At 34.1% G+C, this 18,005-nt stretch overlaps 1 protein-coding gene and 1 non-coding gene across 5 annotated transcripts in view; one reads left to right on the top strand and one right to left on the bottom strand.

Annotated features, from left to right (window-relative positions):
* The window catches only part of LOC132549490 (E3 ubiquitin-protein ligase Su(dx)-like), a 46,583-nt gene extending 30,804 nt beyond the window's left edge, over positions 1-15,779 (top strand). For all 4 annotated transcript variants that reach the window (XM_060213429.1, XM_060213430.1, XM_060213432.1 and 1 more), the window contains 9 exons: positions 3,532-3,685; positions 4,581-4,669; positions 7,906-8,065; positions 8,291-8,424; positions 9,181-9,321; positions 9,684-9,804; positions 10,251-10,355; positions 10,665-10,761; positions 11,040-15,779. In XM_060213429.1, coding sequence (XP_060069412.1) covers positions 3,532-3,685; positions 4,581-4,669; positions 7,906-8,065; positions 8,291-8,424; positions 9,181-9,321; positions 9,684-9,804; positions 10,251-10,355; positions 10,665-10,761; positions 11,040-11,212 — 1,174 coding nt within the window. In that variant the 3' untranslated portion in view covers positions 11,213-15,779. The remainder of the gene's footprint in view (positions 1-3,531; positions 3,686-4,580; positions 4,670-7,905; positions 8,066-8,290; positions 8,425-9,180; positions 9,322-9,683; positions 9,805-10,250; positions 10,356-10,664; positions 10,762-11,039) is intronic.
* Trnat-ugu (transfer RNA threonine (anticodon UGU)) lies at positions 161-233 on the bottom strand. Its single transcript has one exon. It is a non-coding gene; the product is annotated as a tRNA-Thr (tRNA).
* Positions 15,780-18,005: the final 2,226 nt, after the last annotated feature.

Below are 18,005 nucleotides of genomic sequence, written 5' to 3' on the forward strand. Positions count from 1 at the left end.
AGGTTAGCAGAATAAGTTGAATACATTGGGGTTTTTTTTTTTTTAATTTTTTTAAAGATATTTGTATGGTATGTTGCATTTCATACTGGAGCTCTCTTATATAAATTGAGTAGAAGGTAATGAGGTGGAGGGAAAAAAAAAAAAAAAAAAGGAATTTATCAGCCCCCAGTGAGGATCGAACTCACGACCCCTGGTTTACAAGACCAGTGCTCTAACCACTGAGCTATGGAGGCTTACATAAGTAGTTAGTTATACTACATTGTAGATGTAGGTGAGTGTGTATTGATTCTAATAGGCAAAGAGTTGTCATATAATCCAGTTGGCAATACAGAGAAGGGCAGTATCTAGGACATGCTGGATATATAAACCTGAGGTATTATAATCGTCTCACCTGAGCTGACATAAGCTACCTACCTGTATAAGCATTGATAGCTTAAATTATATAAACTTTAAAATTCTTCAATGAAATAACACAGCAAAACTTCATGTTTTTAAAAGTAATTTCAAATTTTTGTCCCATCTATATTGTAAAGAATGATTTCCATGGAGAGATATTTTTCCTGCATATAGTTGAACCACATAATTTTCATCAATTTTAAACCATGTTTGTATTTAACTGCCTGGAAAAGACACGTCATGTTTCATTGGAGAAAAAACATGGTGTGTTCATGTGTGCCTAAGTGCGTGTCGGTGTCAATATTTGGGTGTTGCCATGACCAAACGTGCCAGTCGAGTTGTATTGAGCAGATCACTGACTATACACATGTATGAGTTACATACATATTTAAAGCTCCTTTTCCTTGGCTTTGTTTACTTTTCCAGTAATTATTTCTGAATTGATTTCTTTTTCTCTCAAAATAATTAAAAAAGAAAACATTGTTTACTTATTTGGGACTAGCTGAACTATTCAAAATTGTGCTATGTGACAGACTTGTTCTTCTCCACGCATTGTTGCTTTGGAATGCTTTAGGATAAAGCTGAATGGCTATTTAGGCAACCAACTTCTACAGTAATAATCATTCATGCAAAATGTATACAATGATATTATCTTAATAATGTTGTTCTCATTTGGTTTTCTTTTTCTTAGTAACACTTTTTTTTTTATTAAGAGATGTGTCATAAAGAATTTTAAGTCTTTTAAAGACATACTGACCCGAGAAAAATATATCAACAAAGTACATTGTCAATAGATCTCAGGCTAGGTAAATTTACACTGGTATAATTCCAAGATTTAAAAGTTTATTTTTAACCTTAGGTTTCCAGTCATAAGTATTAACAGGAGTTGTGTTTATATTAGTGTAGATATTCATAAATCGCTGATCAACTGAAGTCATTTGTATACTTTCAATATGCCATAATATTGAGATATTAAGTAGCAATTCTATAGGGTATCCTTTGTTATTTATAAGATTTGTACAAAATAAACATGATATATTTATTTCATATGATATCTTGTCCTTTACAAAGTTTGTATTTAAAGTTAATGATGATATTTCTGTTCTATATGATATCTTTTGTCCTTTATAAGTTGATATAAGATGAAAATCATGTTTCTGTTCTATATGAAATTTTATGTCCTTTACATTGTATATGCAATTTAGAAATGAGATTTCTATTTTATGTCTTAATAAGGTTTATAAGGCTGCTGTCCAGGTCAGCTTTTCCTTTAAGGTGACTTTTCTATAACTGAAAGGTCTAGAATTATGATATTTGGCAAAAAAAACTCTGCAGTTGAAGTGTGACAAAGTCTGAAAAATGAAATAGCCTTAACCTATATTTAAGGTGACAGGGGTAATTTTTTTTCAAGTTTTCAGATAACTTCTTCTCAATAACCAAAAGGTCTAGAATCATGATTTTTTTTCTTTCCATGTTTCTTAGATGAAGCCTATCAATATTTGTGAAAACATATGACCATGACCCATATTCAAAGTTAAAGGGGTCAAATCAGTTACAACATTTTAAACAACCTCTTTTCAATAACCAAAATGCCTAAAATAATAGCGATTGGCTATCATACTCTTTGGAGGTAGCCCAACAGGTTTTGTGAAAGGATATTACCTGGAACATTAGTCAAAGTTATAAAACATTCAACTGACATCTCAAAAACCAAAAGATCTAGAATCAAGATATTTGGCTGATAGGTTCCTTGCACAAAGCTCATCAAAGTTTCAGAAAAAGAAATGACCTTGAACTGCATTCCACATCGAATTATTATTAGACAAAACTTTAAATATCAATGATTTAAAATGAGTTGTTTGAAAACAGCATTGAATACCATGTGAGGGATGCAGGCTCATGGGATCTTTGCACTTTGAAACTGAGGCTACAGTGTAATGAAAGGCCCAGTGTGATGTGTTAAAAGAGGATAATGATTGTGTTTAGGTCCAGGAGTGACTAGTACATAGATACTGTAATCTCACAGCAATTTGAGTCATGTAATTCCAGATCTCTGTCTCTCCACACACTGTCACAACACACATTGAACATTATGCACTCCCCCATACATCACCGAAGACTTTGCTGCAGTAATGATCGGGAAAGTCCTTTATATCAAAGTGGGGGAACAGAGGATGACTTGAAGCACTAAGACAGCATGATATTGCAGTACTAATCTAATTGGTCTACCACAGCACATAGTAAATTTGTTCATGTAAAATAAAGGAGTCATTTTCAGTGACTGAAATAATGCTTCTGTAGTGTATGTGTAACTGAAGGATGGAGTATGCATCACCTGCCTGATGGCTGGTGTAAGGGAGACATTCGAGTATGGGAGTATTGCACTCTTGTGTTAAAGATGTAAAGTGAGTGTTGATCTGACCAAGATCATTTATTTCTTGTTGACTCAGATTCAGGTATAATTGGTTTGTCATATTCGACTGGTATTATTGACATCATAAAATATTTTATTTTGTATTTTAAAAAAAAAGAAAAGAAAATGGCTGTTATTAATTAGTGGAGATTGGTGGAGAACAAATCTGAATGAGGTGTGTTTTAATTGATGCTTGTTCTGTCTTATATTACCTGGAAAAACATTATATCATTTAAGTTCAAATCTGATTTGCAACTATAATTAGGTTGTTTCCAAGGTATCTTCAGAACAGTGTCAACAAAAATAAGCCAATAAAGATTGAAAGTAAAAGTTTTGTGTAAATGTGCCATAACAAGGGGTCAAAGGTGTGCATTCAAAGATAAGAAACCTGCACTAAGTACAAATACACATGCTGTATATATCCTTGTCTTCATGCCTTCCATTAAGTGTCTGTGTTTTGCATCTCTCTCCACTTGTCACCACATTTCACCTTTACATTTTCAAATATTGTAAAGATTAGATGTATAAAAAGGGAACATGCTGTCTTGGGAGCACATAACAATACAGTATTACTGTGTTTATAGCCATTGGTTCCACACTGATATTACCTTGAAGCATCCCTGAAAGCTTCTTTTTCTAGATTTAGATTCTTGCTGTCGTCCGATCTTTTAATGTTTTTGTGTTTCTTCACATCATGAACTAGCTTGCAATTTGTATTTCAGTCCCAAAGGTGCATTTGGTGTACCTATACAATACGAGAGAAGTTTCCGGTGGAAGTTGGGGCAGTTCCGATACCTGTGTTCTTCAAATGCTCTATCAGGACATGTTAAGATTACTGTATCCAGGGACAACCTGTTTGAGGACTCTTTTGCACAGGTACAGTATCAATATATATATATATATACACTAAAGCAAACCTTCATTACAAATGTCATGATTTCATGGTCATACCATTCATTTTACAGTTTTGTATCAAGTATTTGTATTGTAAGTAATGTGTTGTCATAGGTAGATACACAGGATTATTACAATCTACCCATGGCTGTAGCAGTGAGGTTAATGTCAAGTCTTGGGGGAGGTTGTGAGCCAAAATTTAATCCAAGAGTCTTCCTTTATTCTTTATACCTACCTTAAATTAAATTTCATTTTCCATGGTCTATCCTGGAATTGATGGCTTTGAAAATGAAAGATCATGAGTGTTTTATATTTAGATGTTGTATAAATTAGCTAAAACGTATATTTGAAAGAAGCATGGTATAAGGAAATAATACCACTTAATAGGTTTCTGATAGCATTTTTTTTCAGTATAATTTGACAGCTTTTCATTAGTTGTAGATATCTGAATATATATCATTGAGATAAAAGTTTCCTCTGTGTGGATGTATGCTTTTCCTTATGACTCTTGTGGATACAAGTATCATATTATTGATTAATGTACAGCTCAGTGTGTGTTATCTGAGTCAGTGTTAAGTGTGAATGTATGTCAACATGCCACTAAAGCAACATCATGATATTCTCATAAGATGCAAAATATGTATCTACAGTCTTGTTTATCCAGCCAAGAGTAACATAAAGTTGAATCAAAGATTCCAACTTGAAATATAAATATTTGAAAATCAGACCAACATTCAAAAGAATGGCTTCATTGTTTTTAAAACTTCTATCTGCAACAGTATATTCATAATTCAAGTACACAACCCAAATATCAACACTAGTAGGGTTAAGCTGTCTTTGTGTCACATTCCATCAACACAGACTTTCTCTTTTGTAGATTATGAGGTTACAGCCATACGACCTGAGAAGAAGACTTTATATTATTTTCAAGGGAGAGGAAGGACTGGATTACGGCGGTGTAGCCAGGTAATTATCTTTTGTATATACCAGGTAGTCAGATTCCTGTACCAGGTAGTCAGTACAAGGTAGTCAGATTCCTGTACCAGGTAGTCAGTACAAGGTAGTCAGATTCCTGTACCAGGTAGTCAGATTCCTGTACTAGGTAGTTAGTACAAGGTAGTCAGATTCCTGTACCAGGTAGTTAGTACAAGGTAGTCAGATTCCTGTACCAGGTAGTCAGATTCCTGTACCAGGTAGTCAGATTCCTGTACTAGGTAGTTAGTACAAGGTAGTCAGATTCCTGTACCAGGTAGTCAGATTCTTGTACCAGGTAGTCAGATTCTTGTACCAGTTAGTCAGATTCCTGTACCAGGTAGTCAGATTCCTGTGCCAGGTAGTCAGTACAAGGTAGTCAGATTCTTGTACCAGGTAGTCAGATTCTTATACCAGGTAGTCAGTACAAGGTAGTCAGATTCCTGTACCAGGTAGTCAGATTCTTGTACCAGGTAGTCAGATTCTTGTACCAGGTAGTCAGATTCCTGTACTAGGTAGTTAGTACAAGGTAGTCAGATTCCTGTACCAGGTAGTCAGATTCTTATACCAGGTAGTCAGTACAAGGTAGTCAGATTCCTGTACCAGGTAGTCAGATTCCTGTACTAGGTAGTTAGTACAAGGTAGTCAGATTCTTGTACCAGGTAGTCAGATTCTTGTACAAGGTAGTCAGATTCCTGTACCAGGTAGTCAGATTCCTGTACCAGGTAGTCAGATTCTTGTACCAGGTAGTCAGATACCTGTACCAGGCAGTCAGATTCCTGTACCAGGTAGTCAGTACAAGGTAGTCAGATTCCTGTACCAGGTAGTCAGATTCCTGTACTAGGTAATTAGTACAAGGTAGTCAGATTCTTGTACCAGGTAGTCAGATTCTTATACCAGGTAGTCAGTACAAGGTAGTCAGATTCCTGTACCGGGTAGTCAGATTCTTGTACCAGGCAGTCAGATTCCTGTACCAGGTAGTCAGTACAAGGTAGTCAGATTCCTGTACCAGGTAGTCAGATTCCTGTACCAGGTAGTCAAATTCTTGTACCAGGCAGTCAGATTCCTGTACCAGGTAGTCAGTACAAGGTAGTCAGATTCCTGTACAAGGTAGTCAGATTCCTGTACCAGGTAGTTAGATTCTTGTACCAGGCAATCATATTCCTGTACCAGGTAGTCAGTACAAGGTAGTCAGATTCCTGTACCAGGTAGTCAGATACCTGTACCAGGTAGTCAGATTCCTGTACCAGGTAGTCAGTACAAGGTAGTCAGATTCCTGTACCAGGTAGTCAGATTCCTGTACCAGGTAGTCAGATACCTGTACCAGGTAGTCAGATTCCTGTACCAGGTAGTCAGATTCCTGTACCAGGTAGTCAGATACCTGTACCAGGTAGTCAGATTCCTGCATCAGATACTCAGACACCCTAGGTATCTCCAGATGAAACCCAACAATTCAGAACATGAATTGTAACATATACTTTTTGAGAGACAAAGAACACTTGATTGTGGTTTGAGAGGGAGTACAGGTTTGATATATGTTCTTGTATGTTGTGACATTTCGGGAAGATTCTGCTCAGAATTCAATTTATGAGCAGTGATCAACCACAGATGAGCTTTTAATTCAGCATGTTACTTTATTGTATGATTGGTGTATTCTGTAAAACTTTTGGAAAATTTCAAAGTAATTTTTAATACCATGAATAGGACAACATACATGGATTAGTACAGCATCAAACAGTCTTGTTATTGGTGGTTTTTTTAAACTCTATCATTGTATATGGTTGCTGTCAGTTGTATTACCACATGCAGAAACACCTATCTGTGGTTACTTATTTTCTGTTACAAAAAAGGAAAGCTTACCAAGATACTTTATTGAAGCATTTCATCATTCCTTTCATGTTACTCATACTTAGTGTTACCAAAGTGACACTGGAACTTCCTTTCATGTTACTCAGCCTCAGAGATACACTAGATAAACTGGATACCACTACCTCAGTGTTACCATAGTGATACTGGAACATACTGTCATGTTACTCAGAGTTATAATAGAGATACTGGATACCACAGTCTCAGTGTTACCATAGTGATACTGGAACATATTGTCATGGTTCTTAATTATATAACTAGATAATGTTACTAGTTCACTGGAACATACTGTCATGTTACTCAGTCTCTTGCTATGGTGATACTTGAACTTCCTGTCATGTCACTCAGCCTCTTTTCTATCATTATGATGCTGGAACATTCTGTCACAAATTCTTATCCACAATCTACTTATCTACATGTATCACAAGATAAAGAGTTTATGATAGTATGAATGCAATAGGATACATATATGTTCTATGTAGCATGCATTAGCACTACATTTTGAATATGTCTGTATCTCCTTGTATTCATAACACCGTAAATGCAACAAAAGTGCTGTTCAGTGTAATATGTATATATATATATATTTACATAGTTTCATACTTATTGTGGCTATTGTAATTATTTAAAAAACTAAGTCAGTTGCTCTCTTGTGTAACTATGGTATGCCTTGTAGCTATGATAGCAGAAGATAGAGTTCCAATGAATAAGGCAATATTTTATAAGATTATTACAACAATAAACGGTGACAGTGATATTTGTCTAACTGGTTATTAATATATCTAAAAAACAGTTTATTGATCAGTGATAAAATGAAGCATCAGAATCACAAAGATAGATATAAACCACAAACCAGTGATCGGACCCTGGCAACACACGTAATCAGTCGGTGTAAGGAAAGATGCAATTGTGAAACTGGAATATGTTAGAATTCTAGAGATATTTAATGCCAATGTTATGCGATTCCCAATCTCAGGACGTACCAAGGGCAGGGTAATATCGGATAAATCGGTTATCTGACTACCAGGCCCAGAACTCTAACATTAGAGCCCTTGATTCCAGGGTTAAGCTTAAGGTCTATGTACGATTTGATCTGGAAATTTTGTTTACGGTAACTCAGATGCAATGACTGTCGTATTGATTATATAGAGACGTATGTAAATTTAAGTTTGTGTTCTTGTTAAGATGAGATATGAAGGATAACAGATGATTTTAACTGTTTTATATTGTAATCAAGATTAATCCAAACCTCTGAAACTAATTTCAAATGTTACATAACCTTACTTAGGGTAGTAAATAAACAAATCCTACAGTTTGGATGTACTTTGTATGTATGTATATGAGGATATCATTGACTCATTCAGGGAGTGGTTTTTCCATCTATCACATGACGTACTGAATCCCATGTATTGCCTGTTTGAGTATGCCAGTCACAGTAACTACAGCCTACAGATAAATGCTGCGTCGAATGTCAACCCTGACCACCTCGTATACTTCAGGTTTATTGGACGATTTATTGCCATGGTGAGTGCTTTAAAATTAATAATTGGACTTCGGTGATAAGTAAAATCACAATCTCAAACATTTTGACAATAATTACTGAAAATGTCACTCGCACATTTCCGATAATGTCAAATTATTGTTACAAGTTGAAGCACTAGAATATTTCTGTTGGAAATTTTAATCCTTGTTGACTGTTATAGAGTATGTAACTTGATGTAATAAAGAGTTTGTGACTTAATGTTGTAGGCCCTGTATCATGGAAAGTTCATTGACAGTGGATTTACACTGCCTTTCTATAAGAGGATGCTTAACAAGAAACTCCACCTGACAGACATTGAAACAATAGACCCGGAGTTCTTTAACTCCCTAACTTGGATACAGTAAGTATAGGTGCTACAAGATCTGCAGATAAAATGTCTGATTTTATGGCGATTGTCTCAAAATTCCATGTAAAATAAACCATTGAAGCATGCAGAATATAAAGAAAAAAGACACAGCCATGTTCAACTTCCTTTATGGTATTATAATGTCAAGTCATAACTACATATTTTATGTCAAAAAATCAATAACCTTATAATAAACTCATTGGTGACACAAAACCACTGAGGGTCAAGGAAGAATGCAAAGCCAATGAAGGCCAAGGACAAACACAAAACCACTTAGGGTCAAGGACAAACACAAAATACTGAGGCTCAACAAACACAAAAACACTGATTCCAAGAAGGGAAAGGGTTTTTATTATACAAGAAAATAACATCTGTGTGCACTTATACAGTACTATCTCATAAATTCAGAGTGTATGAAAAACATTTCTGCATTTCCTAAATTACTTCTTTTTAATGTTTGTATTTTTCTTTGGATATTCTTGAACTTATAGTTAAGAAAAAATAGTTACATTCCATTACATACATAAACCAAGAAAGCAAGAGATAATTGGGTAGTATTTACAAATCATTTATTATACCAGAACATATATCACTCTGTTTATCAGAGATAATCATTCAAGAAATGCAAAATTCCTATTTCTGATAATGATTTGTGTCAATGCTTGGCTTTCTTTTAATTCAGTCAAGTGTACCATGACTGACTTAACCTTCTTTGATCATTTATTATACTGGCCATGTGTAACGTTTCAGGGACAACAACATAGATGAATGTGGTTTGGAGCTTTTCTTCAGCTCTGACTTTGAGGTGTTGGGCAAGATAGAGCAACATGATCTGAAGGAGGGTGGTGCTGACATTCGGGTCACAGAGGAAAACAAAGAGGAGTATATCAAGTAGGTTATGCCAGGATATAAAGTCACTTCAATCTAAAACAGGTCATACAAAATGTTTCTGAAAAGATGTTTTGATTGTAAAAGCCATAACGGATGTAAACCATCATATTTTTCAGTCAGTCTAAGTAATTATTGATAGAGAGGATGACTTTATATAGAGGTTCAGTTACTATGAATTGTGATACACCAGGAAGAAAAACAAAAGTGACCTTATTGACCCAAATACGTTTATATAGAGGTGGCCTTTCAGGTTTGAGAAATTTTATTTTGTGCAGTGATGACAACTGAATAATTTAATTTTTCTGTGCTACCATTGTATTATATTGGTTAGTTTAACCTTGAACTTGTTCTTATTTAATCAGTCTGATGACTAACTGGCGGTTCCAGCGAGGGGTTGAGGACCAGACCAAGGCTTTCCTGGATGGGTTCAGTGAGGTGGTGCCACTCCAGTGGCTCCAGTACTTTGATGAGAGGGAGCTTGAGGTAAAGTCACCTGTACTATCCATATCTTTAATGTAAAATACAAGAAATGACTCAAGCATATGGAAAAGTTCCTGTGTTTTTTTAATTGGGTAACTTGTTTTTCTCACACTTGCTTATGACCAATGAAAAATATAAAGGAAAATAGAGCTCACAAAGTCATCACTCCCAGTAAGGGTTGTGTAGAGTAATCGTGTCACAATAAATTTTTGCACATATTTAATCCAATGTAAATGATGATGCACTGTGTACAGTTCATGACGTCAGCCCCAAATATGATAGGCAACTTCAAGATTATTACTGTCCAGTTTAGATAACTCTGTCAACAACACACACAGAGGTGATTGATTTTGTTGTTTGAATGGTGTAGGTATTTTGTTGTCCTGACTATGTTTTATATATTGAATTATATATTGTTTTTTGAATGATATGTTTATTGATATTTCCAGTTGATGTTGTGTGGCATGCAGGAGGTAGATGTGGATGATTGGGAGAGGAATACTATTTATAGACACTATCAGAGAAACTCCAAACAAGTTGTCTGGTTCTGGAAGGTAAGAAATTTGGTCACCTCCCCTTGGGTCATTTATTGAATTTTACATCCTTCATTTAGCAGACTGGTATATGTCAAAGAGAAACATGCAGTAAATATATCTCCTAATGGAAGGCATTATCGTACTGGTGGATGGATTTCTAAAATATGTATAGATTGCCTTATGATTGAATTGAGCAAAATCATGGAAAAGTTACAAGCATTTGGAATGTATTCCAATACAATTTACGTCTACATGGCAGAAAGCCATAAACTGCATACAGACTCTCCAGTGTAAGGGAGATAACACCTGATTTGTTGTCTGTTTCAGTTTGTGAGAGAAATTGATAATGAGAAGCGTACACGACTGATGCAATTTGTAACTGGAACGTGTCGTTTGCCTGTAGGAGGGTTTGCTGAGTTGATGGGTATGTTTATGTACATAATTATAGTTTATGGTGTTTAAGTTGATGAAGTTTTTTCTTTTTAATGATAATGATATTAAATTAATAAAAATATAGAAATTGGTGAATTTTGCCTCTTATTTTTTAACTGTTTGAAATATGACTTATTATTTTGTGTTTTGTTTAGGTTAAAGCTTAAACATTATAACTTTGAAGCTATAAACTGAAAATTTCAGTCGTTGAACAATTCCGTTTATCTTATGATGATATACCTAATGTGTATTCAATTTGGTTGTTTATAGGAAGTAATGGTCCACAGCGATTCTGTATAGAGAAAGTAGGCAAGGAGACTTGGCTCCCACGCAGTCACACCTGCTTTAACCGATTAGATTTACCCCCTTACAGGACCTATGAACAGTTAGTGGAAAAATTGACAATGGCAATTGAAGAAACAGAAGGTTTTGGACAAGAGTGATGTTTAGTTAAGCAAACAACTGGTGATAATAAAAGACAAGTTTTTGGCATATTTGTACATAGAATCATAGGAGAAACCTCTTCTTATTTCTGCGCGAGATTGAAATGAATGAATTGTTTCTATATACCAGCACTACATATATAGCATAACTGTACCGGGTCCTTTTTAATGCATTTGCCTTTGTTTTAAATGTTGATAGAACTTGTCTGTAGAGTATGGTGAGGTATTGAAATCCAAGTGTGAAAGGTCTTGCTTATCATCAGTAGGAAATATTCTATGCAGGACACAGATTATCTATATTTGCTCAAAATAAGTTTTCCTCCGTTATATCATTCTACTACAGAATCTGAAAGTTCAGAGAATTCAAACATGAATCTTGTAATGTGGATCATTGTGTTGGTTGGTCAGTTACAGACAGAAATATCCAAGGCGGTCATTGTGTGAATTCAGTGTAACGTCAGAATGATCCATTCCATAATATTAGGATTGATAGATATAATTATGTCAGAGATTTTGAATCAAATTCAATGATGTCACAGATTTGTGATTGAGAAAATTTTGTCAGATTCAAGTATTTATAAGGTCCTTATTTGCTTTGACTTCTAAATAAACAGTGGTGAACAAGGTTAGAAATTTAATTTTTCCCAGGTAATACAAAATTGTGGAAAATATGATTCAGGATTTTAATAGAAACTGATATTCTACAATTGTTTTATAAATCAATCTGTTAACAGTTGCATATATTATATCTTTATTTTGCACTTGCAATAAACCTTCAACTCATTTCTCTTCAAATTATTGTAAAAATACCTGCCCTTGTACTGTTAAACATGATAAAGGTACAAATGCTTGAAAAGAAACACCAGGCATTATGATTCAGTGCTAGATATATTTGATCATAAGTAAAGACAACTGCGAAATAATGAATGAGTACTATTTTTGTATGGAAATATTTGACAACCAGAATTGATAATGTTGTGTTGAGGTGACAACTGTTATATGTATCATTGTTGGTATTGCACACCGTATGTAACAGATATATAGAAGATTTTATATAGTACAATGGGCTTTCATGTCCAGACACACACAAACAAAACATGTAAAACCCTGTAGTGTGTGTGTCGTGTTGATTTCGTTGTTTTATCCCTACCCAAGTGTAAATGTACAGTTCTGTTTTTACATCATATCTTCACTATTGAGACAAATTAGATTTTTGTTATACTGTATAGTGTTAGAAAAAAAACCTCCCCTATTACTCTTGCTCCTAGGTTTGAAACACTGTACAGTATTTACACCTGCATAATGAATGATCAACATGATTTTGCCTGTTGAAACCTAACTTTGTTTCTTCTCCCTAGTGTTAATAGGATACATATACCCTGAAACAGTGAAAATCTGTTCACCTCTAAATTCTAGATAGAAAAATTTGTATGCAGTCTTATATGTCTCTATTCAAGGATTTATATTAATTAGAAACCTCTTGAAAATAACTAACACTTTGTACTGTTCATTACAATGTTCACTATTACCTCACTTGAGACAGAACAGTGTAATATTAAGTTACCTCCCCTTCAATCTTAGCAAAAATCTGCAATTTAGTTTGTTTCTGTTTTGTATATTACAACAAATGTGATTTGTACACAGTACGAAAATGTTGCAAATATAAATGTATATATATTGTTGATTCTGTTACTTGGTCTGAATGAGATGCCTTGTTTGTTTTATTATCCCATATTTCAGATTTTATTTCTGTATTTTGAGCATGTTCTGCAAAATGAAATATATATCCATATAGTCAATTTGGGGTTATTTCTCCACAGTTTTAATTCATATCATACAAGATCACTTATATTCTGTTTTATTTAGAACCATCAATGTCTGATTTGTCTAGTACACTTATGTGTCTAGTATCGCCTAACAGACATGTCTAGTGTGAACCTTCGTGTGTCTTTTATAAATAATAGTCATGTCTTTCAGAAAATTGGCATGTCGAGTGTGAACTTTCATGTGTCTTACAGATGAAAGTCATGTCCTACAGATAATTAGCACTTCCAGGGTTAATCTTAGTCTGGTGTTTAAAAGAACCATGCATTGTTTGTCAAAGAGACACAACAATTAGGGTGTCATTGTACAATTTGAAACATTTGTAGTAGGACTTCATTTAAGCATTTAGAAATGTCTTGTATGGTATGTGACGAATATTAAAAGCTAGTTAAAAGATATATATACTGTCATTCTTACTGATAGTTATGAAGCCTAGACTCATGCAATGTTGCCAAATGGTTTGGAATGATAATTAATGCCTTATTGTAAACTTTATCACAGTGATAATTTTAAATTTGAAATCTTTTGTGGAGTTTAAGCTATTTTTATAAGTTTCATTGTTACTTTAATTTGAAATGAAATTCCTATAATTTTCCCCCACACGAAAAGTTTGTAAACATCTGTGAACTTGTAGATTTAGGATGTTTTTATGTGTTGAATCGCCCATCAGCAACAGATATTTACGAATGAAAGAAAGTGTACCTGATTTTCACAACGCAAAACTTTGAAAGTTTGAATTTTATGAATGTTTAAGTGAGGCTGTATGAATGTGCTGATTTTGTTTTTAACATGCTAAGTTATTTCCTTTGGTGTGGCAGTGTATTGATGAGGTATGTGTATGATGTATAAGCTGTTTAACAGTGAGGTCTTTGAAACTTTGTCACCAAATTCCTCCATCTTGAAAAAAGTGTATACTGATATATACAAGATATTTCAGTATTATCTTAAAGAGCAGTTGAAAGAGTGTCAGATAGATTTTTGAGGTGACCTTTTTTTTTTAAGACCGTATGATGTATATTAAGACTTCATAGAGGTAAATATACATGATCATGTAATTAAACATCAGAATATGACAAAAAGGTCAAAGGTTATGACATTATTTTATCCAGTAATGTTCTTAGCAGATCATCTTGTGGGTTTCCAGGCTCAGAACACAAACTTCCATTTTTACATGTGACTAACTTTAGGACAAACCTGGATTAAATGAAATGGAACACTAATAATTAAAATGAAAAGAATAATAATTTTAATATAACTGCAAGTTGCTAACTCTATAAGATCTTTTTTTTTTTTTCAAATTAGGGGAAAAAAGATGAGAAAGAAACATGTTAAACTGCTTGATTTCTTCACTGGGTATTTGGTTGGTATTTTAATCTTGCATGTTTAGCAGTTTTGACATTTTCAGCCTGAATATGTCATAAAAAGTTGGCAGAATGTTGAAATAGCAGTCAGTCAATTGACAGATGTTTTGATAGATGATGTCCCTTTTTGTTTTAATTGTTGACCTCTTGTGGATGAGTATCGTGAATGTTGAGCGTTCGTATGCATTGGTATTGTGAATATTTACAGTATGTGCATGTAATGTGTGTGTGGCATGAATATTTGTTACAAGGTTGATGAATATTCATAGAAAGCGTGTATTTTGAGAATTATTGATCACTGTGATGGTAACAAATTTGTACATACTAGATATGATCTATTCTGTCCATGACTTCTTCGCCAGAGATCTTGGGAGAGTGGACTTCTGGAACTGTACATATCCTTGCAATATTTAACAGAGGACTGTAACTAAAACAGTACTAATGCACTGTCTGTCTACAAGTCTACTCCTTAGTAGCTTTGCTTTCTCATTTTCAACAGGAAATCTGGTAGAATTCTCTCTTTTTCTTCATCATTTGTGCGCATGGTGTCACGATACCAATATTCTAACAGAATTTTTTGTGATCAGTTTGTCGGTCAGGTTTAGCCCATCCTGTGGAAATCATTTTTTTTTTTTTTTGGTAGGAATTCTAAGTGACTACATTCTCATGAAATAATCCAGAAAGTAAATGATTCCTTTCACTCAAATACATTGTAGTTAGACAACGGTCTCATTAATATACAGCTTTCATTTATAGATATCTATGTGACAATATTGGAAATAAAGACGGACTAACATGCTACGGATTGAACTATGTTAAAGCAATATAACCAGAATGATTATTATCTTGCTTGATTTAAGAAAACTTGTATCATTAGCCACAGGCACATAATAGTTTTTATTGGATATTAGATCAAAAGACTAGGTTAAAAGATTTAATCAACTGGAGTCCTGGTCTTTCAGTAAACACAAAGTATAGTTATTGATTTGATGCTTTTTGTTGTTTCTGTATTTATTTCATAATTCTGAAACCATACAGCGAGGAGGCCTGCATTGAAAGCTGTTTCCAAATAGTATTTCAGATGATTGAATTTGTCTTGTATTTGACTACTACTTGTTTCTTATAATTAGTGGACATTTGTAGAATGGTTTTGTTCATCATAAGAGATCAGTGTAGTGTTTATATGGACTTGTTGTAGACCAGTTTGTTACCTGTGTCCTGGTTGGTCTATATACTAGGTGTTTTGGTAGAGATTTCAATGCAGTATTATTCTCGCACACTCCCTCCGTATCATGCATTGATTGATGATAAACTGACAACAAATATGATTCAGTGTTTATATACATTACGAGGACAATAAATTTGTGATGAAAGCTGATAAACATTGTTTTTAAAATGTCGTCTTTGGGTTACCGGGTGGAGTTGGTAAGGAACATCTATATATAAATGCGGTATAATTCTTATCAAATTTCAACTAAATCATCATAATGTTTGACTTTTTATTGTCTGCCATTCAAAGTACAATATAATCCCTTGTTTGATTCCAAAGGAAATACTTTAAAAATATTGTACCATGTAAAAATGATGCCAAATATTCTGTTTACCTGACAGTAAACCTGTACACAAGTCTGTTCACATATATATGACTGTTCAGTGTTTTTAGGGTGGGTTTCCTGTCAGTAACCGGCAGCTACCTCACTGAACACGCATGTAAGAATGTAAGAGACATTTCAAATGCCTTGTGGAGTAATTACTAGGAAAAGTCTTGTCTACAACACGGTAGCACAGTATAATCTATCTGATCACAGCTCCCTAAAAAACACTGCAATAGGTGTGGATTGAACAACAATCTTCACCTGAATTTGCGAATTCTGATGTTGTAATGGCTGACATACTTCAATCATCAAAACAGTCTACAAGGAAATGGCAATGTATGGAATAAGGACCCAGCTCTAGCTTATAGTAACTAACACACACACAGGGAACTGTCACAAAGTTTACAACCAGACAGACAGCTACATCAATATAAATCAGATAAAAAGGTGACATTCTCACCGTCGCTGATCTATGGATGGGAAGCACTGATACATACAATCAAATGCTAGCCTTCTTCTAACTGATTAAAGAGATCTGACTCTGTGTTAGATAAACAAAATCTACAAAAAAAAGTTCAGCAGAGTCTTCTGTGAATTACTCAACCTGAGAAGACAGATTAGAGAAAATGTCAGTCTTGATTTATTTGGATGACGTAACCTGAGAGACACTGAAGAACATGACCATCCCGATAATTCTTCTATATGACTTTTAAAAAAGTGAACAGGGCTACATGTGTAATAGAAATAAATTAATTGAAGAATTTGTAGCATCACTGTTTTGTTAAACAAGGATCTTCAGGAATACACACCATTAAAAATTGACAAGTTTCATACAACGAAAACCAGGTCTAGAGCTTCATAAACATCACTTGTGCTGTTTTCTTTTAATTATACATGCTACTGGACTTCAAGGTGCAAAATGTATAATTTACTTAATTATATTATGCAGTGTCAAGAACTACATATATGCGAATGTTGGAACAAATACTACATAGCTAAAAATGTGTTAAGACATCATCAAACCATAAGTGGATTCTCTCACAGGACACAAGGAACAGAAACCAAGAGGACAAAATTGCTAATTACTTATTTTGAAGTTTTTACTCAGAACTTTTTGCTGTGTCTGACAAACACTTTATTATTTTTTCTGTACAGGTGAGATTTTACAAACTTATATATATTGGTATGTGACATGAATGAAGAAAATCATTTCAAGAGAAAAATCATACGATTGGTTTGCAGTCTTACAATTAATAAGGAATTCCAGGGCATTTTATTCATGGATATGATGAACCTTATAACTGTAAAAAGAAAAAAAAACTGACATATTTAAAATATGACTTTCATTGTAACACCAAATCATGACAACACTTTACAACATACACTACCTGTTGAAATAACAGATGGGAATAATGTTTTTTTATCGTTTTCGTTGGCTTCGATCTGTTGTTCACATTTCAGGCTTAATTGAATGAGCTGTATAAAGTTCTCCATCATTGAGTCGACCTGAGTGAAAAATGGAGTAGCTAAGGGACCGACCACTATATTAAAAAGATTTTGATCTGCCGATGAAAAAAATCCTCGATTGATTTCATCTAAATCAGTTGTCAATTTCATATTGATAGAAGAATTTCATAGTATTCAGTAATAATGTATAGAGGTAGCATTTACTAACTTGTTTTGTTGATACAACTCAAAGTGACTGACTGGAGAATCTCAAAGCTTAGGTAGATACAGTGCTGTGATTTATCACATTCCTAGATATCTACAAACTTATTTAAAGTGTTGAGTGACGTTAGTGATTTCAATTAATTTTCCGTATTAGTAGTAATGTGTTCCAAACAGTTATGAAAAATTTGTAAGACAGATGCTAAGTAAGAGTTTCCAAGCCAGACAAATACAAAGCTTTATAACATGCGTACTAAGGAAAAGCCGTTATAACGCGGGCGGACTGTCTCGGGGCCTTGTCTAGCTCATCAGCATCTAGTACAATCAGAGACGTATATAACACAT

This window comes from Ylistrum balloti, unplaced genomic scaffold, assembly GCF_031769215.1.
Source record: "Ylistrum balloti isolate Yb309-2 unplaced genomic scaffold, AGI_CSIRO_Ybal_v1 Utg370058, whole genome shotgun sequence".
NCBI classification, from domain to species: domain Eukaryota; kingdom Metazoa; phylum Mollusca; class Bivalvia; order Pectinida; family Pectinidae; genus Ylistrum; species Ylistrum balloti.